The 26,083-nt window shown below is 38.3% G+C and overlaps 1 protein-coding gene across 4 annotated transcripts in view; it reads left to right on the top strand.

Moving 5' to 3' along the window:
- The window catches only part of plcg2.L (phospholipase C gamma 2 L homeolog), an 88,706-nt gene that overhangs the window by 14,205 nt on the left and 48,418 nt on the right, over positions 1–26,083 (top strand). For all 4 annotated transcript variants that reach the window (XM_018257967.2, XM_018257965.2, XM_018257966.2 and 1 more), the window contains exons 2-9: positions 1,932–2,188; positions 14,097–14,240; positions 15,950–16,043; positions 17,253–17,300; positions 21,756–21,840; positions 21,924–22,007; positions 22,707–22,750; positions 25,980–26,052. In XM_018257967.2, the coding sequence (XP_018113456.1) occupies positions 1,990–2,188; positions 14,097–14,240; positions 15,950–16,043; positions 17,253–17,300; positions 21,756–21,840; positions 21,924–22,007; positions 22,707–22,750; positions 25,980–26,052 (771 nt within the window). In that variant the 5' untranslated portion in view covers positions 1,932–1,989. The remainder of the gene's footprint in view (positions 1–1,931; positions 2,189–14,096; positions 14,241–15,949; positions 16,044–17,252; positions 17,301–21,755; positions 21,841–21,923; positions 22,008–22,706; positions 22,751–25,979; positions 26,053–26,083) is intronic.

Genomic DNA, 26,083 nt, shown 5'->3' with positions numbered 1-26,083 from the left:
GTTAAGTTGATTCAGGGGGGGTTGCCGACCCTGTAAACTGTTCTAACTGTTCTAAATTGAAAACAATTTAACTGAAAAAAGTGTTTGGAAGGCGAACAAAGAGGTTGTTCACTTAACAGGACTTTTCTCAATTCTGTTGCTTTTGGATAGTTCACCATAAATAAATACTTTTCTCAATTACTTTCCATTTACTATTTGTGACTGTTTTTGAAGTGTAAGTTTAATTTTTCGCCTTCTTATGTCTTTCTAAAGCAGTTTGGGTGGGGGTCACTGACTCTGTAACTGTTCTAAATTAATACATTAAAACATAACTTAAGCTTTTTGAAAAGTAAACATAATTTCAAGCAACTTTTCAATATATATCAATTAAAATATATGCAGACTTTTCATGATTTTTAATGGTTTGGAACAGTTCCCTAAGCCTAGCCCCCTGCTCTCCTGCTGATCTGTCTGGCTACTTTACTGAGCTGTCTGACTACTGTTACTTTTTATCAACAGCCATCTGTCCTTAGCCCCACAATTCCCTGCACACGAGATTTCAATAAGGAACAGAACATCACAGTGCAATGTATTGTGGGTTATGTAGTTCCTGCATGCTGTCTGTAAGCTGTTGAGAAGTTTTTTTAATTTGTAACATCAGTGTTTAGTCCCTCCTTCCCTACCAGGATTTCTAATTATGCAGAAATAAAAGAACTGTTAAACAGCTGAATTTTTAGCATAGAAAATTGTATTTATTCATACTTTTTGAAGAAACAGGTAACTGTGATTGGTATATTAGGGGTTTATGGGTTATGTGGGCCTCCTTATCAAATTTTGGTTTGGAAGCCAGAGTTCCCCTTTAAAGGCAGCTGTTATAATTGATGCAATAGTTGCTAGTATTCCAAAGATACTGCTGAGAAATGGATCAACTAATGTAGCAAATTGTAACAGTTCCGAATCTGCGCCTGGAACACTGAGCTGCCAGACTGACACTAGAGACATGAACATTAAAATTAAATTTTGGATAAATGGTAACAATTAAAAAATTTAAAGCAATTGAAAAAATGTCTTTGTTTTTGGTGAACAATCTGAAAACAACTGAATTCAAAAGTGTAAGGTGAACAACCCCTTTAATGGATTTTGTTAAAAAAAGTTTTTATTGGGGAAAAATAAACCAATAGGTAAACTGTTTAAAAGCTTTGACAATTTTAATAATTAACAAATCAAATACTATTTTGAGCTTTTATAAGTCTTCCCCTACATGTGAATATTTGTGTAGTTTTACATTGTAGCTCCTGCATTAGTCAGTGCTTGATCCATGAATGCTGCAGTTCTCTGCACTCTGAAAAGAAGTACGGAGGCCTGCAGTCATACTTCACATACTTCCCCATGTGCAAAGTGCAAGACAATGGCAGATTGTTGCCTTTTTTTAACTTTGTCCACAGCTTGGGATATCACTTGACACCTTTAAATGTGTTGCCTATCTGACATATTGTTGCTGTGGTCCTCATCCCACAAACTCCGTAGGCTGTACGATCAGGCTGATTTGGAACAGTATGTCAGTGGCTAATTCAGGCAGAGATCTGCTCGTTTGATGGCCTCTCCATATATGGCCATCTTAATACTGTACTGCACATTATGTGGAGCATGGATTTGTTGTGGGTATAATGAAAGCACATACAATTAAGACCTTGGAAAAAGTGTACAGTGATAAATGTATAATTATGTGTATTACTCCCTTCCCTTTAGAGTGTATGCCTATGCATAGGGCCTTCCTCACCTTTTTGTACCGGTATTGATTGTGATGTATGTAACTCCATATGTTTTATGTATATAATTCATGTGATTTAGTTGTATAATCACATTTACTTTACAGTGCTACGCAATATGTTGGCGCTTTATAAATACATGTTAATAATGTTATGTTTATAAATGGTTTTAATCTTCTACAGCATATATAAAGGAAAGAGTTTGGCCTTGAAGAGTGTTTGGTCTGGAAGAGTGTGAAAAATGGATCGCAGGGGGAGTTCCGAGTATAGAGGTCTCCCTGAATATGAGAAGAGCCAGATTAAGAGAACCCTTGAGCTGGGCACAGTCATGACTGTATTCAACTCCAAGAAGTCACAGCCTGATCGAAGGACGATCCAGGTGATAATGGAAACTGGCCAAGTGGCTTGGTGTAAGACGAATGACAAGATTGAAGGATTCTGTGAGTAATTTCTAAAGATAATTATTTTTTTTTACATTTTTGAAGAGCGAGAAAAGAATTGTCTTTTATAAAATTAGACTGTGTCTTATCTGTGTGCATTTTTTTTATTGCGGTATGAGTATATCCGAAATGGTACATCCCTGTATTTATTTGGTGGCTGAGATATCCATGCCCTCTGCTTTAAAACATCACCAGAAAGCTGCTATTTAAGTAACAAGAAGGATCTTGTTTTTTTGTGGTCCCTGAAAAAAACATGTACAGTGAAGAAATGCATTGGGTGGGACTTCAATGTAGACTATGCATAGAAAATACTTTGACATCCTGTGTAAAATACCCAAAAAAATTTAATTAATTAATAAGTAGAGTAGAAAGTAGTGCAGAATGGTAGCAGCCCAAGTATTCTGGGTATCAGGGGAGGGTAGGTGCAGCGAAGAAAAAGAAAATGTGTTGTGAAAACCAAAGCTAAAATTGCTTAAAGGGCACTTGTTGGGCAAACCTATTTTCCCCAACCAAAGGTGCTGGCTAAAAGAACCCACACTCTGGTTAGGGGTAACAGTGGTTTTATTTTTAAAAAATTTACCCCCTGTCAGCACTAGGACACCCGCACCGGGAGGGAGCTCCCTGTTCAAGCGGCCATGTTGGGGCACAATCATAAAGAGGAAATGCAGCAACTTGCTCATTATGCACATGCACTCTGCACAACATGGCTGCTGCCACCGGGAGTGGACCCCTTTAATACTGCTTCAGTAATGAATACGTTGTTTTGTCTAATTATGTCTGCTTCTGAGCTGAATGTTCAGGTCCCTTCCCCATTTTCTAACATGAGAAAAATATTGGTTGGAACTGCTAGTGGTTCTAAACATTCCCATCTTACTGTGTCAAGGGACTTTTTGGCATCAGTTCACAGTTTCTTATGTTATCAAAAGTATATTCAGATATTCCTCAGAAAATGCCTCAGACCCAATGAAGTGGCAAATGCCAAATAAAAGTAGGGATGCATCGAATTACATATTTAGTTCAGGATTTGTCTCAAATGCAAGTTTTTTTTATTTTTAGCAGGATTCCAATTCACCTGAATCCAAAAGCCTGGCTGAACCAAACCGTATATAAAGCAAAATAAGTGCTGCGCTCTTAGCTGCTGATCATTCACCCCCCCCCCCAGCCCGAGTGGGTTTCCAAAAAATAAACTCTCAGCACCTAAAACCAGGCTTTTAATATTTTTGTTCAGGCAGAAAAAGTAATTTGGCAGCAAGCTGGGGATATTCAAATGCAGAAACCATGCGTGAGTTAAAGGATAAGTAAACCGTTATAATAAGTTAATATAAAATTGAGGAGAGTTCTATTTTAAGCAGTTTTGTCATTTACATTCATTATTTATTTATATATTTTCTTTTTATTTCAAGATATTAAGGGATACATGTGCTGTTAATATGAATGAATTTTGTTTCAACAGCACAACCTGCTGGTCCGTTTCTTACCAGTCTGACCACCAAGTAGTCAAGAAAGTTGTCAGGAGAAAGAAAGAGACTGCTCTGTTGTTTGAGGTTTGAGATAGGTTTATAATTTTTTACCTAAGCACCAAGACAACTTCCTTCCTTCTTACTTGGTGGTCAAACTTTCATGTGAATTTCATTCACATTAACTGCACATGTATCTCTTAATATCTTGAAATAAAAAGAAAATACATAATGAATGTAAATTGCGAATGTTCTTAGAATATCACTCTCATCAATGTTACAGTCACTTATTTTAAAGGTTTAATTATCCTTTAAGGAAGATGAGAGTGATTTTAGTACCAAAATGCTCGAACCCATAGGCTCGACAGTTAGTAAGTAGGCCCTATAGAGAGTGATCAATTGCATTAGAAGCCAAATAACCTACCTGTATGTTTGTTGAAGCACGGGGAACATACAAACAAATTAATTTTTTTACCTGTAATATTGGTGTGGAGGCAGCCATCTCAGTGCATTTTGCCTGATAATGAGCTTTGAGAAGGAGCCAGCACTTTCTCACCTTCTCATTGTATTTCAATATGCCCTCAAGTTGTGCTCCCTAGCCGTACCTAGCAGTAGACATAAGAGTAGTGGGAAAAAGCTATGTATCAGGTAACTGCTAACTGGATAGTTGCCCGCTGTTGATGGGTGGCTGGGGAAAGAGGGGGGGGGGGTGATATTCCAACTTGCAGTGTAGCAGTAAAGAGTGACTGAATTTTAATCAGAGCACAAGTTACATGGTTGGGGGCACCTGGAAAATGGACAACATATCTAGCCCCATGCCAAATTTCAAAATGTAATAAAAAAATGTATTTTCTCTTTTAAAAAATGGATTACAGTGCAGAATTCTGCTGGAGCAGCACTGTTAACTGATGCATTTTGAAAATAAACATGTTTTCCCATGGCCGTATCTGTTTAATAGAGTTACTGTACCTTTCACCAAGTTCTCAGGCCTCCCTTGACCTAAGCTCCCATGGAACTTCCCCTGTTAACCATGCTAGGTCCCACACATGCCCAGAAGAAGGGGAGGGATGCTGGCTGGGCTGTTAAAAAGTAACATTGACCAATGACTGTTAACCCCAGGAAAATTTAGCTCTCATCTGGCCTTAGCCAATCGCACCCAGCATGAAACGAGGAGAGGGGGGGGGGTTGGCAATGGGTCATTGGGTGTTATTATTACAACCAGAGGCAATGAAAGAAAAGTGACTGGGATATAGGGCTAGTATCGGTAAAGATAGGGCTAGTAATACGAAGAATAGTAAAAATGAAAATATCTTGTATAACTTTCCCAGTATACTTTATTGACAATCCAGTATACATCAAAAATTAATTTATCATAAATATAAGAAAAACCTCTTATGAATAACTGTATACAATATTAATCAGACATTGCATTACATGTACTGTATATTGACTTGTGTTATTGATGTTATATCTTGCCAGTGTGAATTAATTTATGTTGGTAGGACACATTGGGGCAAATTTACTAAGCACCGAAAATTTGGCAGCGACGGCTTCGCAGGCAGCGCAATAATTTGCCAGGCGTGAATTCACTCAGACAATGCTAATTCACTAAAATGCGAAGTTGCATCCAGGGCGCCGAACGCCAGCGAAGTAGCGCTAGCGTTAAAGGACCAGTAACATAAAAAAAAAATGTTTAAAAATTCGTTAGTGCACAACAAAAAATAAACACTAAGACAAAAGAAACTTTTAAATAGCAAAGCCTTTATTAAAAAATAACTTACAGAATGTCCACTTCCTGTCTGCTTCAGAAACGGCGAAAAGGCGACCATCCATCCTGCAACGATCAATTTCTTCTCCCTGGCTAGTCACTGACGGGCATCGCTTTCATCCACCTCCTGGTCTCCCGATGCACACTTCTTTCTGCTACTGTTGTGGGGAAGTGAGTTCTGCTGGAGGGGACTCCAGTTGGTGAGAACTTGGAGCCGGCTGGATCGATGTGCAAAGTCCTGGGGTAGGAGCTGTAGTCGTGTCCCCGCTTCATGGCTGCTGCTTCGTGTCTGTGGTTGCTGCTCCCGCTGTGTGCCCGTGACTGGCTGCTGACACTGTGCTCCCTGCGCTGCCTCTGCCAAGCCATCCCTTTCCCATGGTCCCAGCGCAGCCGACACTTCAGTACTGGTGGCGGCGTAGTGCAGGAAGCACTACGTTCCGTAGATGCCAAAATGTTCCTGGCCATCGCTTCCACTAATCCCTGTTTTACGGGAATAAACACTCAGCGCCAGGCTGATGCAACAGTGACTCATTGGCCGCAGAAAGCTTTGCGCACTCATTGGCGCAGCAGCTGCACATGAATCGCCGGCACCGGCGGGACCCAACCTCTCAGCTCCATGGCAGTTGGGGCAGTCACAGGTGGTAGCGCCGAGCTGCAGACTGCCCGGGCCTCCACCACTCCCTGCCCCAGCCGCTACCCCTCCGCTTCCTGCACTACGCCGCCACCAGTACTGTAGTGTCGGCTGCGCTGGGACCATGGGAAAGAGATGGCTTGGCAGAGGCAGCGCAGGGAGCACAGTGTCAGCAGCCAGTCACGGGCACACAGCGGGAGCAGCAGCCACAGACACGAAGCAGCAGCCATGAAGCGGGGACACGACTACAGCTCCTACCCCAGGACTTTGCACATCGATCCAGCCGGCTCCAAGTTCTCACCAACTGGAGTCCCCTCCAGTAGAACTCACTTCCCCACAACAGTAGCAGAAATAAGTGTGCGTCGGGAGACCAGGAGGTGGATGAAAGCGATGCCTGTCAGTGACTAGCCAGGGAGAAGAAATTGATCGTTGCAGGATGGATGGTCGCCTTTTCGCCGTTTCTGAAGCAGACAGGAAGTGGACATTCTGTAAGTTATTTTTTAATAAAGGCTTTGCTATTTAAAAGTTTCTTTTGTTTTAGTGTTTATTTTTTGTTCTGCACTAACGAATTTTTAAACATTTTTTTTTATGTTACTGGTCCTTTAATTCGGCAAGCAGAACGAAGTTGCACTAGTGTTGGCTAATTTGCATACAGCGGGAAGTTAAAGTTGAATGGACTATATGTTGCAGCAAATACATTACACTACACAAGCCCAGGGAAGCTTAATAAAATAAAATAGAGTTGTTATATTGCCCTACACATGAGCCCACTGTATAGTTTAGGTGCCATATGTTAGGAAATGTAGGGGGAAGCCGGTTACCCCCAAAAAAATGTATGCTCTTTTGCAGCCTGTCATCCTGAAAAAAGGAAAAGATGCCAGCGTTTTTTGGGACTTAGAAAATTTTTCAACTAAAGTTTGAGGAAGTCCTATCTACTCTATTGCACTTCGCCTGCTCTGAGGTGGCGAAGGCAAGTCTGGCGCAAGAGGTAACGTTAAGTAAAATCCGCATCTTAGTGAATTTGTGCAGTTATGTCCCTTGGCCAGAGCGCAACTTTGCCTGTCGCTTGAGTGCGAATGAGCTCCAGCGCCAGTCTCTTTCGCTTGCGATGTCACGCCTGCGCCCGTAAATCCGCGTAGTACTGAAATGTCACGCTGGCGAATTTTCACCAGCGTTAGTCACTTCACCCTTTAGTAAATTTGCCCCATAGCACTTTACATGAGAGGGGAAGTTGAGTTGTGTTTGGTACAACATTTTCTAAAGGGACACAGACTGCATACTTTCAAACTGATGAGATAGTCCCATAGGTTTGAGGAGACAAATATTATTTATTTGTACAATTTTAAGATGGAGGAAGTTTATATATAGCTATTCATAATGGGTGTTATGATTTTTAGGGTAAATTGATATTACATGTATACTGAATTGATGTTGGGAAGGTATTTGATACATTCTTATGTTTCTATTTTTTTGCACAGTATTACAGATTGCACTTTTTTCATCCAATAATTTTCTTTTCTTTCCTCTGTTTCCAAGCTTTATTTCTTGAGGTAATTGGTATGTACTGTGTGTGATTTGTGCAGAACCGAGTTCATAAACTGGTTTGTATTCATGGAATTCTCAAATTGATCAAGATCCCAGTTGAGGACAATGACATTGATTAAATGAAATATCTAAATAGTTTTTTTTATCCAGTTTGCAACAGCAGTTATTTTTTGTTGTTGCATCTCTAAAATAATTAAAAATTCTCTGCATTGCAAGTTCTTGCTATGTCATCCAGTTTGTAACATTATGATATATTAATAATAATAAACCTCACCCGTCTTACTAGGGTTACGGTTCCTTTAAAGGGATACTGTCATGGGAAAAAAATTTTTTTTTTCAAAACACATCAGTTAATAGTGCTGCTCCGGCAGAATTCTACACTGAAATCCATTTCTCAAAAGAGCAAACAGATTTTTTTATATTCAATTTTGAAATCTGACATGGGGCTAGACATATTGTAAATGTGACTTGTGCCTGCACTTTAGGAGAGAAATGCTTTCTGGCAGGCTGCTGTTTTTCCTTCTCAATGTAACTGAATGTGTCTCAGTGGCACATGGGCTTTTACTATTGAGTGTTGTTCTTAGATCTACCAGGCAGTTGTTATCTTGTGTTAGGGAGTTGTTATCTGGTTACCTTCCCATTGTTCTTTTGTTTAGCTGCTGGGGGGGGAAAAGGGAGGGGGATGATATCACTCCAACTTGCAGTACAGCAGTAAAGAGTGATGGAAGTTTATCAGAGCACAAGTCACATGACTTGGGGCAGCTGGGAAATTGACAATATGTCTAGCCCCATGTCAGATTTCAAAATTGAATATAAAAAAATCTGTTTGCTCTTTTGAGAAATGGATTTCAGTGCAGAATTCTGCTGGAGCAGCACTATTGACTGATTCATTTTGAAAAATTATTTTTTCCCATGACAGTATCCCTTTAAGCAAGCAGACAAAGAATCCACACCAATAAGATGTATATTGATTATATAGTGAATAAAGTACCCCCTCTTGTAAAATATATAGTGAATAAAGTACCCCCTCTTGTAAAATATAAAGTACCCCCTCTTGTAAAATATAAGGATATTATAAGTTACCGAGGAGTTATAAAAACACGAGGCCGAAGGCCGAGTGTTTTTATACAGGTCATGGAACTCCGAGGTAACTTATAATATCCTCATATTTTACCAGAGGGGTACTTTATTAATTATAATACACAAATTTCAATGAGTCATGTGACAGAAATGACATCAGAACTCACCATTTATAACTGATGACATCAGAACTCACCGTTTATAAGGATATAATTTACAAGATATTCATGGCTTTTGTGTATTATAAGGATATTATAAGTTACCGAGGAGTTTCATGACCATATAAAAACACGAGGCCGAAGGCCGAGTGTTTTTATACAGGTCATGGAACTCCGAGGTAACTTCTAATATCCTCATATTTTGCAACTGGGGGTACTTTATTTATTATAATACACAAATTTCAGTGAGTCATGTGACAGAAATGACATCAGAACTCACCGTTTATAACTGATGACATCAGAACTCACCGTTTATAAGGATATAATTTACAAGATATTCATGTCTTTTGTGTATTATATATTGTATAATAATCAATGGATTGGTACACATGAATGATTACAATTAGATTTAAACAGTATTTACAATATTTACATTTTCAGATGTTTTATATAGTCTACATTGTTACCACCAGGCCCATCATAGTTTCTTTCTGGTCATCTGATGGCTCCTGCTCCCATCTTCACACCAGTCTGCTTAAAGTGGCCATAGACGCAAAGATCCGCTCGTTTGGCGACATCGCCAAACGAGCGGATCTTTCCCCAATATGCCATTAATGAGCATGGCTATATCGGGGGTAATCTGAACGTTTGGCCATATGGCCGAACAATCCGATTACGATGCGCAATGGGCTCAGGTGGGATCGGTCGGGTCAAAATCAAACCTGTCCGATCGGCCAAACGACCGATCTCCGCCGGACGAAAGATGTCGGCACTCTCCACACACAATCCGAAAATCGCATGAATCATCGATTCGTACGATAGGATCTGTGCGTCTATGGCCAGCTTTAGTCCCAGGCTGCTTTTATCTTCATCTCTGTCCCAGGCTGCATCACCCTCATGCTCCCAGGCTGCTGTCCATTGTTCTTTTATCCTGGTTTGTGATACCTGCCCCCACAGCTCATGTCCCAACTGATCGCATGCGGAGATAAAAACCCACAACTCGCCCACATCCAGTTGAGCAAGTTTCTCGCATACAGAAAAGAGTTATATGGCTTCAGTAGCAACATGCAGCCTCCTTCCATCCCCAAGAAACCCTTTGAGATGTATAATTTGGGTAAGGGTATGACTTGGAATGTAAGATTCCTGGACAACTGGTTCCCTATTAAGAATACATTACAATATACTCTGGGTAAAACACACTTGCCATGACCACATGAATAGATACAGTACAAGAAAATATCAAAACCAAGATGGCAATTCTTACACAGTGATATGGAATGCCACAGTGTAAGTCAGTGAGCCTGTATCCATCATTGCCCAATTGCCACAGTGCCCTGCTTCAGTACTATGAAATTGTATAATGTGATTGGTCCAGTGGACAATATTTAATTTTGGTCTAAACAGATGGCAGAGTGACACTCAGCACCTTTGAAAGCTCATAGATTGTGTTTTGGCCATTGCCCCAATTACATACTGAATAGTTCTCCGGTACCATGGAAGGCTGCACTGTGATTGGTCAGATAAGGGTAGGCATGTGCTTTTGAGGTATATGGACAACAGCAGGGCCGGGCCAAGCTGGCAGGGTGCCCTAGACACCCGTTCGGCTACCCCTGCCCCACGTTGGCGTGCGCTAGTGATAGCGAATGCGCCATAAGAAGAGAAGGGATGGAGAGTAACGAAGTGAAGGGGAGATAGGGGGAGGGGAGAGTGAAAGGGGGAGGGGAGGAGACAGGAGGGAGGCAAAAGCAGCAGGGGAGCGGACCATCCAGACTAGGTGTAGGCAGAAGACTTTTAAACAGGTAGCTGCCCAGCACCCCCACACCTTTGCGTCCTAGGCAGGTGCCTCTTCTGCCTACCCCAAGTTACGGCCCTGGACAGCAGATTGAACCTTAGTGACTATTCTATATGACCAGATTCAGCACTATATAGGGTACAACCCAGTGCAACAAAATATGTACCATGGGGTTGTCGAAGTTGCTTACACGCCTGTCTGTCTGACCAATGCAATTCTCCATTTCAAATTCATAGTATATGAGAGAGCTATAAGCTATATATATTATGGTTTTCAAAGGAACTGGGCTTGGCTATGCTATGAGTTCTGCTTGCAAACCAGAGTGGCCAATACTGGACAGGTCCACCAATCTGTTTGACCAATGACATTGTATCCATTGTACTTTATTGTATAATATGGTTTTCATTGAATTCACGTTTATTGAACTACGCACATAGACGGATGAATATTTATTGCCTTTTGTGACAGCATTCTTTAATCCTGGGTTCTATCTATCCATCTAAACAAATGTAATTAAAAAAAAAAAAAAAAGGTGCATTCGATGAGAACTGTATGCACTTACATTGCTTATTTCATGTATTTCCTCTGTTTTATCTGGAAACACTGTAGACTTTCTAAAAGAGGAAGTGTTTTGTGTCTGTCCATTATATGTGGTACAAAACCACTTCCTCCACCTTGCTCATAAAAAGAACTTTATCAAAATGTAGCATATAAACTCTTATATAGATGGACCTGAGGCCAATCCACAACAGAATACAGAAAGGATCTATTGTTTTCTACAAATATTCAGCAAAATACATTAACATTCTCCAGTACTGTTAGTATTACATTAATACTGACATGGTGCTCCAGAAATCTATAGGAACATGCCAGTGTTACTAGGAATGGATGATCAAAAGGTTCTTTTTATCAACACTAGGCTAGGACAGGTGTGAAGTTACCCTGGAGCGTTATATAAATAGTACTCCAGCCTAACATTTTTGAGGTGGAAATGCATACATGAGTGTGGCGTTAAAACATCATTATCATGTGATTCTTGTGGCACAAGTCTGCTGTGCTTATTGACTAGGGATACACCGAAACCTGGATTCGGTTCGGGATTCGGCCGGGATTCTGCCTTTTTCAGCAGGATTCGGATTCAGCCGAATCCTTCTGCCTGGCCGAACCAAATCCAAATCCTATTTGCATATGTAAATTAGGGGCAGGTTGGGAAAATATGACTTTTCGTCGCAAAAGATGAATTTTCCCACTTTTTCCTTTTCTGTCCCTAATTTGCATATGCAAATTCGGATTCAGTTCAGTATTTGGCCAAATCTTTCACCAAGGATTCAGGGGTTCGGCCGAATCCCAAATAGTGGATCCGGTGCAGGCACCGGGCCTGGGGAGAGGGGGTGATAGTGGAATTGTTTGCTATGATGGATACTTCCGGGATGTTACTGGTGTTAGTTGGAGGAAAGAGAACCATTTCAGTTTTAGAGAGGTTTAATTTAAGGTAGCGTTCAGTGACATACAGCATTGCATAATTCATGGCTAACATCTTACAGCAGCTTCTGATGAAGTGGCAGTGAGCCACGAAAGTGTTAAGCAGGCAGCCCCATAGGAGAGATGCTGCTGTAATTTTTAAAGGATTTATAATAAATATTGACTTTTTTAACATATTATTCTGGCTCTGCGGTGCTCTGTTCCTCTACATTGATGGCTAACATCTTAGCCACATTAGTAGGCTCACCATTTAACACTTTTTGGTCCGGGTGCACACTGCCCTGGACCCCTCACTCAAGACTGGGAGTCGGTATAATCCAATTAATCTCCACACAAACGAGACAATATATAAAGTATATAAGGACGAGTCTTACCCCAACCTCGCTGTGACCCGCGTGCAGCCATCTTGAGTCCGTCACTAAGAAGAACGTAATCAGCACATCAGCAAGTTCAACATAACGTTTGAGGTCTGACGTGTTTGGTGGCTACGCACTACTCTCTGAGGAAGTGCGTAGCCGCGAAACGCATCAGACCTCAGACGCTATGTGTGTGAATCAGATGTGGAAATAAAGATTTTTTTTCTTTTACCGGTGATCAGGGCTCTTTGAGGTGGTTCTAGAGTGCGCTGTTACAGATTTGCTGTAATTAGGGCATGTTGCATTTGAGGTTCTTGAGGTCCAGGTAAGAACTCAGGATTTTGTAGAAAGGAAGTAAAAGGAGAACCTTTAATATCACATGCTGTTAATATTTTGACCCTCTACCATGTGGTAAGTGAATGTATGGTAGTGCTAAGATACCTTGTACCCAGGTGTGGTGTCGGTGAGCATAGCCAATAGACTGGAGATGGCATAGAAAAAGTGAACGTCCCTTTTTGCCTATAGTGTATTTCATGAAAATACAGATTAAGTACTAAACTGGGTTTCCTCTGCAAACAAAAAAAAAACGCAGAGAGAGTTTCCTAAACCATTTCTGCATGGGCCTGTTTTGTTTTTGAATGGTATTTCACGTTACATAAACCAAGTAAACAGTATGTGTTTTCATAATTATTGCTTTCTGTGCAAAAATCACATTGTTTTTCTTGACTTTTAGTAAAAAAAATGATAAAACGGAATACTATTTCTAAATAGGGTATAGCAGAAAATGGAGCACCAAGGAAGCCAATATTCGTCCATTAAAAAATTCAAGTTTATTAAGCAATCATTAAAAATCACATCCACATGCCCTGGACCAAACGTAGGCTGCCCGATTTACATGTTTAGTGGCTCCCCGCCACTAACTCTGAAGCTAACAGCAGCCTACCATCATCTTCCTTAAAAAAGCACAACCCTCCCATAAAACAAATTAACCCTTACAGATAATCCCACATACATTGGTTGGCAGGGCAATTAACACAATGACAAAACATATAAAGTACTAAACTGTCCATTAAAAACACTTGTTACCTATCCTCCACTCCAGATAATAAAGTTATACAATGTTGCTTAAAAATCGACATTAGGTCAGCCAAAGCTGCAATTATACTAGCTTCATTGTGTTCGATCAATTTCCACCCTGATGAGAAAAAGGATGAAATCATTCGAGGCCCACACCCAAATACAGTAGTATAAAGGAAAAAGTTGGGAGCAACTTCCTCTCCCACTCCCTATTCATGCCCCCAAAGGCTTCCGTAGTCTTCAGTTGATGAATCCAATATGCTTCTCTCAACAATAATTTTCTGTCCAAATCCCCTCTCCTTATTCTGAACTTCAACTCCTCTATAATATGAAATTGTATACTCAGCACCCCATCATGTTTCTCCTGAATATGTTTAGCTACCGCAGATTTATAACCCTTCCTCTGGAAAGCTGAGATATGTGACGGGTCCACTTTAAATAAAAAGCGGTTTTAGATGTAACTCACTGTGGGGAAAAGTGCATGTTGCAAACTGTGCTTGTGAACATAACTGACCCTAATGTCTTAGATTTCTTGTGTTACCTCAATTTTATTGTTTTGCAGTGGACCTTATGGAAATAAAGGAAATTCGTCCAGGGAAAAGTTCTAAAGATTTTCAGCGTTGCAAATGTGATCGCTATAAAGAAGACTTTTGCTTCACAATTTTTTATGGAACCCAGTTTACCCTGAATACTTTGAGTTTAGCAGGTAATGTAGAGTATGGCTTCCCTCTTTGCATCTAACCTCTAATTAATTATAATAAATATATATATATATATATATATATATATATATATATATATATATATATATATATATACATACACGTATATATATATATATTTTTCACCTACCTTAGATTTTTGAACTTTATTAAAGGGGTTGTTCACCTTCCAAACACTTTTTTTTCAGTTGCATTGTTTTCAGATTGTTCACCAGAAATAAAGACTTTTTTCTAATGTTTTCCATCTTTTATTTTTCAAAATTGAAGTTTAAAGTTTATTGTTCCTGTCTGTGGTTATTCAGCCTGGCAGCTCAGTCATTTAGGTGCAGATTCTCAACTTTTACAATTTGCTACATTAGTTGATCTGTTTAGTTGATACATTTCTCAGCAGCATCTGTGGAATCTTTAAATATATAATATATATTCACAGTATATTTTTAAATTAGAAAAAATTAGAGGTATAAAAAAAATCACAAACTTCTAAAACTTGACCTCCTAAATGTATCAACTTAGAACAGTTACAGCGTTGGACCCCCCTCCCAGAGCTGCTTTATAAAAATATAAGAAGGTGAAAAACTTCACATTTGGGTTCACATTTGTCTTGAGCCAGTGCCACCCAGATGGAAGAGACGACAGCACTCCAAATAGATTGGGGCGGCTGACAAATATGTTGGGGCAGTGGAATGCAGGAGAAACTATGGCAAAGATTGAGGTGCAAGTAGAAGAGGGGCAAGAGAGGTGTTGTGAAGTGTTAAAACGATGATGGAGACATGGTAATGCAAACTTGAAGGTGTGGTGGTGAATATATTGAGGGTAGAATGGCAAATAATTAACAGTGATAAGTGAATAGTTACAGTAATGAATGGAATGCTAAATATCAGCAGTTAGTGGATATAGTGAGGGCACAGATATGTAGGGGAAATTAAATGGGGGAGTAGGAAAATGTGGCCATATAAACAAACCTGCCTGATCAACATCTGACTGAGTTTTATCTAGATATTGGTTGGTTAGGCCCATCAGAAGTTCCCATATACAGACAAACTTCTGAATTGTTCTGAATCTGTCGAATCGACAGCTTAAACCTGCTTATGTATGGCCACCTTACATGTGTTTATGTTGCAAATGCATCCTAGACAGGTTAAAGGGAAACAAACAGACTTTCAGAAAGTCAGTATTCTTAAAGTAATTACACACTCACAAAATTGCATTTATATAGTTTTTATTTTGAAAATATGTGCACACATCTACCTCAGAGAAATAACCTGCATATATGGAAAAGACTTTAATTCCTAGTAGTTTTTGTAACTATGAGCTCCTTACAGAGACAGGAGTGAGCTTATAATACAATTAACAGTGCCATTGACCTCACAACAACCAGAACAGAGAACTTGTAACACCTCACATCAAACACTTTTGTTCCTTGAACCACCACCTGAATCCTGTACAATTTTTTAACCCTATTCTGCCTAGCGTAGTTATCGTACCTCCCACAAAACTATTGGGCAACCCAAGTCCTCAGCTCCAATGGAATTTCCTCAGTGAATTTTCCACCCTAAGGGAGTGAGGGGTGCTGACAGGACTGCCTAGAATTAACTGACCTACTCCCTTGCTTTGGATATCTAGGTTAGAGTCAGTGTATACTTCAAATGTTTTTAAAACTACAATCTCTGTGCGATCGTTGGTTTTTTTTCAGCTGATTCAGTTGACGATGCTGAAAAATGGAGATGTGGTTTAAGTATCTTACTTGAAGAAGTTGCTTCAGCTTCAACACCAGCAATTATTGAAAGGTAATTATAATTCTAAAATTATAAAAGCAATGTTTCATGTCATTCAAGTTATACATAGAAACCAAGGCACTAATCACCCCTTAAAGTCAAAGTATTTGAGCAGAATTGAATCAGAACCTCGAGAACTGGTTTGTGTGAAAAAATAAAGCACTTTGATTGTCAGACTAATGAAAGCATGCTTCCTATTGAAGCCATTGTACTTTATACAACCCCCAAAATGTAACATGCTCACCTGGGTTCTGGTGCTGTATGTGCAAATGTGGCAAATGTCACTCCTTTATGCTTTTACTATGAGAAAAATATATTAAGCCTACATTTTATTTACATGTATTAGGAAAAAAAATATTTTTAAGCATCAAGATACTATGCAGAATGTTCTGGATTTTTTTTAATACTTGAATTAATGGAAATGTATATTTTGTTTATTTAGGTAATATATTAAGATAACTAATGACTTGTTAAATTCAATGTAATTGCAAAGGTTACATCTATATTATTTCAACTCGCTGCTGATTATGTACTGAAACCGTGTGGCTAAAAAGTGATTCGAGAGAGGAGGTCATTGACACTTAAAATTTCAAGAATCCCTTAAAGTTGACCTGTCAGCCAGACACGAAAATCTGTATAATAAAAGTCCTTTTCAAATTAAACATGAAATCCAATTTCTATTTTTTATTAAAGCATTCATAGCAGTTGTAAGCTCATTTCAAAAATCTCAGCTGTCAATCAAATATTGTCTGCCCCTCCTCTATGCCTTAGGCATAGAGGCGGGCAGACAATTACTTTCTCTTCCATCCAGCACTTCCTAGATGTCACTGCTCTCCACACATTCCCCCCTTCTCTTTACCATTTAATTGTGTAGCCAAGGCATGGGGATGGACATCAGGTCCCCCATTCTGGTGCACAAACAAGATTCTGAGATGATGCAAGACTTACCTTAATAATAGTGTTCACAAAGTGGCTCCTGCCTGCTTGCTATAATTATGAATTCCCAGACTGCAGGAAACAAGATTCAATAAATTTATATTGTGTAATTAAAGTTCATTTTGCTTGACTAATGTGATAAAATAGGATTTTGAATAATTATTTTAGGTGACGGGTCCCCTTTAACTTTCCTTTGAGATAATAGAATCATAATAAATGCAGCAAGTCATTAAACTAGTAATGCTTTGCATTTACTGCCATGTCATTATCTGTGTTTGTTCACAGTTGGCTGAGAAAGCAGATATATTCTGTGGATCAGACAAGAAAGAACAGGTAAGTTTTTTTTTTGGTTTTTTTTTGTTTGTTTTTTTGAAACATTAAGGGAAAAAAAGATGTTTTACAATAATATATTTATCACTATAATACACACCAGATGTCTTCTATACAAATATAATCTGGGAGTGATCAATCCTACATGGCCATTTAGACAAAATCAACACTAAGGGGCCTATTTGTTAAACCTCAGGTTTTTCTGATCAAGTTTTTAAAGGGGAAAACTCATATTTTTTTGAGGTTTATTATACCCTGAAGCTGCTAAAAATCTAAATCCTGTCAAAGAGAAGTCAATGTTGAAGTCATGTAGAAGTCAATGGCAGATGTCCCTTTCACAATTTGAAGATCTTTTACGACATTGTGATCTGCGCTTGTTTTCGCAATTGGAAAAAATCTGATTGTTATATTTAATTGTTTGAGACGTGCAACCCATAGAGATTTGAAATAGAGTGGAATTGCTTTGTTATGTCCCCTATGGCAGCCATTCTTTCAAAGGAAATACAGGATGGGCCTTTTTGTTATGAGCTATTCCAGAAGCTAAATTATGTTTCTCCGAAATGTTGAATTTTTAATTGTTGTATTGTGTGTTCCAGGAAATCCATCACAGGGCCAAATGATTTCTATCATGTTAACTGTACAATGTACAAGTAATATATTCTGTTAGTCTGCTCTCTAATAGGTAATTGCCATATTCCCAAACCTACAGTTACTGGTTTTATAGCCTGCCGGAGCCAGAGGGGTAAATGATCCATGTACTTTGAATACATCAAATCTGATTTACCATGGTTGTGTAGTTAATATAATGCAGTGCCCTGAGGATTTAAATATCTGTTAGCCTTGGCTGTGCTCAAGTAACACTTTTACCATTTGGAGTAGCTTTATGTTAAGAAAAACACACATATAAGGTAATAGATTGTATCATTTTGTTAACAAGCGGTTTATTTTTGTGCACCTTGTATGCTGCATGACTTAAATGTGTGAATGCGTCAGGGCAAATATCTTTGGCTACATTATAGGAAAAGAGTACTGTGACTTGTTCATGGTCTAAAGGAGTGCCCACTTCATTTATAAATAATTTTAAAATCACCATTTTTTTTCATTCATTTATACTGTAAACTTGCCTATAATTACAAGTTCATGGTGAAGATCTCCTTTAAAGGGACTGTATACCCCCTTTTCAACATGGTTCAAATGTTATTCCAATAGCTTTCATTACAGAAAATGTATGGTTATTGTTATTAGTTTAAGCTACACCAGGCAATTGGGGAAACTGAAGCTTCTCCATGGCCCTTGCAAATGTAATAGATTTTTTACTATTAAAAAAATATGTGAAAAGTAGATTCAGTACAATTTATATTCACTTAAACAAGGGAAGAAATATGCCAACATAAATGTGTCCAGCAGTTATCCTCATTTCAAAGATGTCCCCTGCCTCCTACCCAGCCCTTCAATATTAACCTGTATCAAGTCAAGGGAAGTTTTAACAATAAGATCTGAACCAGGACCTTTAGACTACAATCCAGCCATTTCTACCCTAAAAAAAGCTTTTGCATAAGGAAAGAAACTTTAATTCTAAACAGCCTTTAACAAATAAATGAATTAAAACATTTCAATGATTCAATGTTATTTGTTAATGTGATTCCAACTGAAAACAGTATGTATTTATCCCTTTAAACCAATGTAGCAAATGTCTTCCTCCAGATCATCTGGCTTCTGCAGCTAGACAGATTCTTTTTATATAGCAATTTAATTTATAAATAATGTTAACACCATTGACAGTATTTAAACAATGTATGTAATTTATTGTATGTTTGAGAAATAATGCTCAGTTAAAACGTTTTGAAAGTAGGTTATGAGATAACTTGAAAATTCAGGTTCAGTTGTAATATATGTGCTACATGGCTAATCGGCAATTAATTTAGATGCATGCTACAGACTGCTATGATATTTTGCATGATTTTCACATGACCTTGTAACTTTACGATAGTTTTTATGTGTATAAACAGCACTGTACATTTACAATGCAGTAATGCTATAATCGGTAAGCAAAAACATTGCAATAAACATCTGGTTGCCCTGTATTATAGAAATCTGCTAATTGTATAAAAGTATATCTATCATTGATATATCTTTTATGATCCTATTGGTATAAACGATTTGCTTTCTAATACACATTTCCTTCAGATATGGAAAGGGAGTTAAGAGGAATAACAGACAACCAAGTATTATATCTGTATGCTGACGTATATGCAAGCAAACATCAATCAAAGGTCGAATGTTAGTTTTTTATACCTCAAATAAACTCGAATGAACTCACAACTCAAATGGTTTCTTATTTAAGAAAAAAACTAGAATGGAAAAGAACTAGAATCAGTGAGTTCGAGTTGCAAAACCCAAAAATTCTAATTATTCGAGTTTTCCTTGGGTAAAAACTGAAATTGCGTGAGTTATTTGCGTTTCCTGGCAAAACCCTCTGAAAAAACTCGAACATCATGCAGGCTAACAAATTCAGATGGTTCAAGGGACCTCTGCCATTGACTCCTACATGACCTCAAAAGGTTTTAGATGGTTTAATTTTGGATTTAAGCTATTTCAAGGGTCGGGTGTATAATAAATCTTGAAAAATTCAAGTTTCTTTTTTAAAAAAATTTGAAAAATTTGAATCTTTTTTTAACCCAAAAATACGAATTTTGATGAAAAAATCAACTGGAAAACTCTAATTTTCATGGAAAACACAACTCGAACCATAATAAATAAGCCCCTAACTATATTTTGAAAGTAGTCCACATTCCTTGAATAAAATAATGAGGTAAACATTTTCTGAACCTTCTGTAATGCAAACTTTCCGTAATCGATACCTGCAGAATAATTTTTTATAAGGGATGCAACAAATCCAGGATTCGGTCCTGAATTCTGCCAGGTTTTCAGCAGAATTTCATATTCGGCTGAATCCTTGTGCCTGGCTGAACCAAATTCCAATCCTTATTTGCATATGTAAATTAGGGCTTTTCTTTAAAAAAAAAGTAAAAAAATGTTTTTCCTGTTTTTCCTCCTCTCTAATTTGCATATGAAAATTAGGATTCGTTTTGGTATTCAGCCAAAAGATTCAGGGATTCAGCCGAATCCCAAATAGTGGGTTCGGTGCATCCCTCTTTTTTTATAATACACAATTTTTAGAGTCATCTTATACAAATCTTATACATATTACGAACAACACCGTAGGACAAGTACTTTTATACAGGTAATAATGCTCCAAGGTGACTATCTATCTATCTATTATCTATCTGTGAATAAAATATACGGTGTGCCAGTGTAGTGTGCTTATCCTTCAACAGAAATATAGAGGAGGGCCCTGGAGGTTGCAAGGAGGGCCGATGACCTAGTCCACCACTGTACTACAGCTGTTACATAAAAATATTTTGAGTTTCGGTGCACTTTTAAATGATATCAAAATGGACAATATTTCCGTTTAGGATTTTTTAATTTGCAAAAAGTTAGTTGGCCATGGTGTAAACAAACCACTGTAGAAACCTGCTACAAAGGGGTCAACATGGATAATTTGCATAGTTGCATGTTTTACTAAAGCTTGCAACATTTTTGGGTCTGGCTGGCAAAATTGAAACAATTTGAAATGAAACGTTCTGTAGTTTACTGCCTGAGAATATTTTTACCACTGCATTTTCAACACACCAATCTTCTGGGCTATTTCTAGTGTCAAATATCTTCTTAATCTGGATTTAATTGCATTATTACTTCTGGGTACTTTGGGATCCATTTGATCTGTTTTCAGTCCTTTATATCTGTACATCATTCTTAGTGGGGCAGTTGCATGTTTTAATATATATTTAATATGTACAGTATTTGTTTGAAAAAGAAAAGAAGACTATAAATTCAAAGATTATAGGGGGTTATTTATCAAAGGTCACGTTTTAGAGGTTTGCAAGGTTTTTTATACCTCCAATGAACTCGAATGGTTTCCAATTTAAGAATAAACTCGAATGCAAAAAACTCGAATTAGTGTAGTCATATTGATCAAGTTTCCGGTAGAAAAAACTTGAATCTCTCAAATTGATCGAGTTTTCAAGGGAAACCCACTGAAAAAACTCGAACATCATGAAGGCAACAGACATCTTCAGATGCTTCAAGGGACCTCTGCCATTGACTTTTACATGACCTTGACAGGTTTTAGCTGGTGTATTTTCGGTTTTAAGCTATTTCAGCTTTGGGGTATAATAAATCTTTTTTTTTTTTTTTACCCGAAAATTCGAGTTTTGGCTGAAAGATACTCTCGAAAAACTCTACCCCCATAATGTATGTGTAAATATATCCAGAACATAAAAGTATTGCAGGTGTTCTTTTATCTTCTATCTTTTATCTGTCTGTGGCATATGATTTTTATGAATTAAAAGGTATAAACTATTTGAAATAATAATTTGTTGTTTCCGCTGTTTTAAGTATTAGCTTTCGGGAACTGAAGACCATTCTTGCACAGGCCAACTTCAAAGCTAATAGCGTGAGATTGCTGAAGGACAAGTTAACGGTAAATGTGCAATGTACTATGCTCTGTTGTTGTTTTGTTTCAGATAAATTGGGGTTATAAAAAAATCTCATTTCTCTCCACAGGAGATTGGAATTCAAAAAGATGATATTAGCTTTGAACATTTTCATGTATTCTACAAAAAGCTGATGTTTGAACAGCAGAAGATGGTGAGTACATACTGCATTTTTATGTTCTTAGGATGCACTGTTCTTTTCTTTATTTTCCGTGGCTTATTAAGGGGAATAATGAGGGGAATAATTGCGTTTTTAGCTATATCAAAAGGAAGTTGTTTTTTTTCTTTCTTTTTTTGTTTTTAGCATGTTGTGAGATGAAGGGGGTTATTTACTAAAATCCGTATTTATCTTTGTTTCAATAAAAAAAGCTTGCCCAAACTGCCATCCTGATTTTGCCTTATTTATTAATAAAATAACTAGATTAAATCGGATCAGTAAAAAACTCGATAAAATCAAGCAAAAACCCGAATCATACCTTTTTTTGGACTTTTCTCCCAAACCGCTAGTTTTTTTCGGATTTTTGCCCCAAAAACACAGAATTTATATTATCGAGCTAAACACGGCGCAGACCATGATATCTTCATAATGAATAGGGACCTCTCCCATGGACTTATACATGACCTTGACAGGTCTGAGATGGCAGATATAATAAATCTTGAAAAATTAAAAAAAACAAATTTCCCACAAAAAATGAGTTTTTGCCCCAAAAAGCCCTACCAGAAAAATTTGAGGTTTAGCTAGTTACCCCCGAAACCTTCAACAACAATTATTGGTGTTATTATTTATTAATGATTTGCTACAAACACAAGCTCTGTAACATTTCTATTCACTGATGAACTCTTCTCCACTCAGATACTGGATGAATTTCGGAAGGATTCTTCAGTGTTTATTTTGGGGTAAGGTTTGCTGCTCCACCTTCCTCTTTGTCATTATGCATGCAATATGTGGGCTGGTTTCTAAGAGAGATCTCCAAATGTAGCTTTTCCATGAAAAAGAGGGCATTTCCTCACAGTCTGATTTGCAGTTTATATTTATATACTTTTGGCAGGGGTTCGCTTCATTTCTTGTTCTTCTGTTATATTTAAATGAGCTACTTCCACAAGGAATAAATTAAAGTTTTAGAAGTGCATTTTTCCTTTTTTCATACTCTGCATTATTTTATTTATAAACATGTTTTTACATTGCACTCCAAACTACTTATACTTAAGTAGTTTGACCTTACATGGTGCTGATAATATGAAGGTTTATATGGAGAATGCTAAATGTTTTGAAATAACTGTGTTTCCACATTATAAAGTACCACATTGAATACCTATCATTCATGCACAGGATGCAGAAACCAAAGAGAAAATGTTTTTATTTTTTTTGCGTAATATGAAATAATAAAAGATTAATGTATGGAAATGTTCCTTTTGCATGTCTCCCCCTAGCATCTACAAAAATGTTATTGGCTGTGCTTAGGTTCTGCTTTTCTAATGTGGTATATTATGTGGTTTCAAAAATTACATTAGGGGTCATTTAAACCTGCAAGTACACAACCTAAGGCACAGTTGTACAAATTAAAGGAAAACTATACCCTCTAATCAGTGTAGGTCTCTAAAAATATATTGCATAAATCAGCTCATATGTAAAACCCTGCTTCATGTAAATAAACCATTTTCGTAATAATATACTTTTTAGTAGTATGTGCCATTGGATAATCCTAAATATAAAATTGCCATTTTAAAAAATTAGGGCTGCCCCCTAGGATCCTAGGATTGACGGTGCACACAAACAAACCATACATGTTAGGTCACATGAACCAATTTAAAGACAGAGTTATGTCTTTTTCTTCCCACACTTATTCCTGTTATAGTTAGAGCTGTAGTATTTCTGGTCAGGTGATCTCTAAGGCATCACAGAGACCATCAAGAAATGGTAGTTTAAGGCAAGAGATGTAAAAGGACAATATTTACTTAAATATATATTCCAGTTTGGTAAGATTCTTTAATATGGCACCTAATATGATATAAACGGTTGCTTAAATATTCATTTTGGGGATAAGGTTTTCCGTTAACACAATTCTTTGGATGTACTTGCATCTAAAGATGCTCCTTGCATTCTATATACAGGTAGTTGCATTTAGTGCACCTACTGACACAGGGCACCCTGCAGCTCCCACCACCCTTGATGGTAGTGTTAGCTCCAGGGTTCCTACAGTGGCCTGCATGCAATGAACTTTTTCCTAAAGAATTGGACATAGATGTAAATTTGTTGTGGAGTGCTGGTAATGTTGACTTCTGAACATCAAAGATTATTAGCACAACTGCGACAAAGCACACTTGTATCTGTGCTTGTTTAAACATATTGCCCACAGTTATATCAGGTGCATTACACCATGCAGTTGTGCTGTAATAGTGGGGAAAAAGCTGTTTCGTGGGTGAAATGCTTGTGCCCAAAATTCTCCTATTCACACTGCACTTGCACTCATAAATGAGCCCTGTTGTGCTCTATCTTCTCATGATTTTTAATATTAATTTACAAATTCTTCTGGTAGCTTTTCATTATTTCTACAAGACATCAGGGAAGCCAACGTGGCATGCCTTGACAAGTGGTTGCACATCCCAAATCTCTCTGAAATTGCAATGACCCATAGTTGCAATTTTAACAACTATTAAATGAGCTCATAATTTGCAGATGGTAGAACTTTGGTGTTCCAATTCACAAAGCTAAAGAATTATGCAAGAAACTATTTATATTTAATATCCCTTTTTTCCATTTTTTTTTTTTAAATAACATTTGTGTACCTAAACTACTATTCTGAAATAATTAATTACTCTTCAGTATCCCCCTCTCAGCAGTATATCTCTTCATGCAGTCAAATTTTGATGGACAGGCCATTTGCATCAGTGGTGTGTACGTACTTCCCTAGCCTTGACTATTTATTACAGCTGCATGTAGAGTGACAGACTGGTGAGAGGTTCATAGTGAAAAGTAACTTGGTTATGTCAGAAACGCTAGAGAATTTTTAACTGATTATAATTATGATAAAGTTTGTTTTTACGATGTGATAAATCTTTTATTCAATGTTCACCTTCATGATAGTTTTGCTTTAACGTCCTAATGGATCCAGTTTAAGTCTCATGGTCCTGCCCTGCTGTCCACTGGGACAAAAAATGAAGCGAGACAGATAATAAAAAAATATATCCTAATCAGGGACTCTGCCCCAAAGAGACCAGTTGGAAAGCTAGCCTCAGGTGGCAGTGCTGACCAGGTTACCAGGGGCGGAAAAAAGACGCTCCTGGTACCTTTAATAGCCAAATTTCTGTATCTTAAAGGAGGAGGAAAGGCACCCTCAAAGTAATGCTGCTCTGAATCCTTGGTCAAAAGTAACACCGCATCTCTTTCCTTCTATTGTGTACACAGGGGCTTCTGTATCAGACTTCCTGTTTTCAGCATAAGCCTCCAGGGCAGTCCAGGCCAAGTCAGCCGGGTTGCCCTAGGCAACCCGGCGACTACGCCGCCCCCACCGTTTGCACATGCCCCGAGGACGCGCGAGTGCGCATGCGCGGCCCATATGCAGAGGACACACATACGCAGATATGCAAAGGACAAGAGAGTGAGCAAGCGCCACAGCCTCTGGAACTAGGGGAAGGCGTCGGAAGAGATGTGCTTGGCACCCCTCTACCTTTGCTCCCTAGGCACATGCCTCTTCTGTCTACCCCTAGTTCCGGCCCTGCTCCAGGGCTAGGACTTGAGCATGCTCAGTTTGCTTCTCTCTCCCACTCCCCCCTTCCCTCCTCCCCTCCCTGCTGTAATCTGAGCCCAGAGCTATGAGTGAGCAGGGAGTGACTCAGGCAGCTGCTAAGCTAATATGGCAGCTGCTATCCTTTGTAGTACTCTCAGGTATGATAAATCATTCTGCAGAGTACAAATAGTGCTATAGCTTGCACGTTTGTGGTTATTCTATTGGCAATAAACTGCTTCTGTAGCTTTCCTTCTCCTTTAAACTGGAAATTCGGCTGTTCTGGAGCAAAATTGTAGGATTGTAGCAGCCGCCTCACGCTGTGTGTGAAAACATCTAGCACTTAGCTACCCTATCAGGGGCAAATTGTCACTTTTAACTGGGTCTCTTTTCTGTTATAGAAATGTTGACCGTCCAGATGGGTCAGCTGTCCACCTGCATGATTTTCAAAGGTTCTTACTGCATGAGCAGCAGGTGAGATTAAACAGCAGTGTTAGAAATACAG

Source organism: Xenopus laevis, chromosome 4L (genome assembly GCF_017654675.1).
Source record: "Xenopus laevis strain J_2021 chromosome 4L, Xenopus_laevis_v10.1, whole genome shotgun sequence".
NCBI classification, from domain to species: domain Eukaryota; kingdom Metazoa; phylum Chordata; class Amphibia; order Anura; family Pipidae; genus Xenopus; species Xenopus laevis.
Note: the sequence above shows the minus strand (reverse complement) of the source record. Positions and strands in the feature narration are given on the sequence as shown.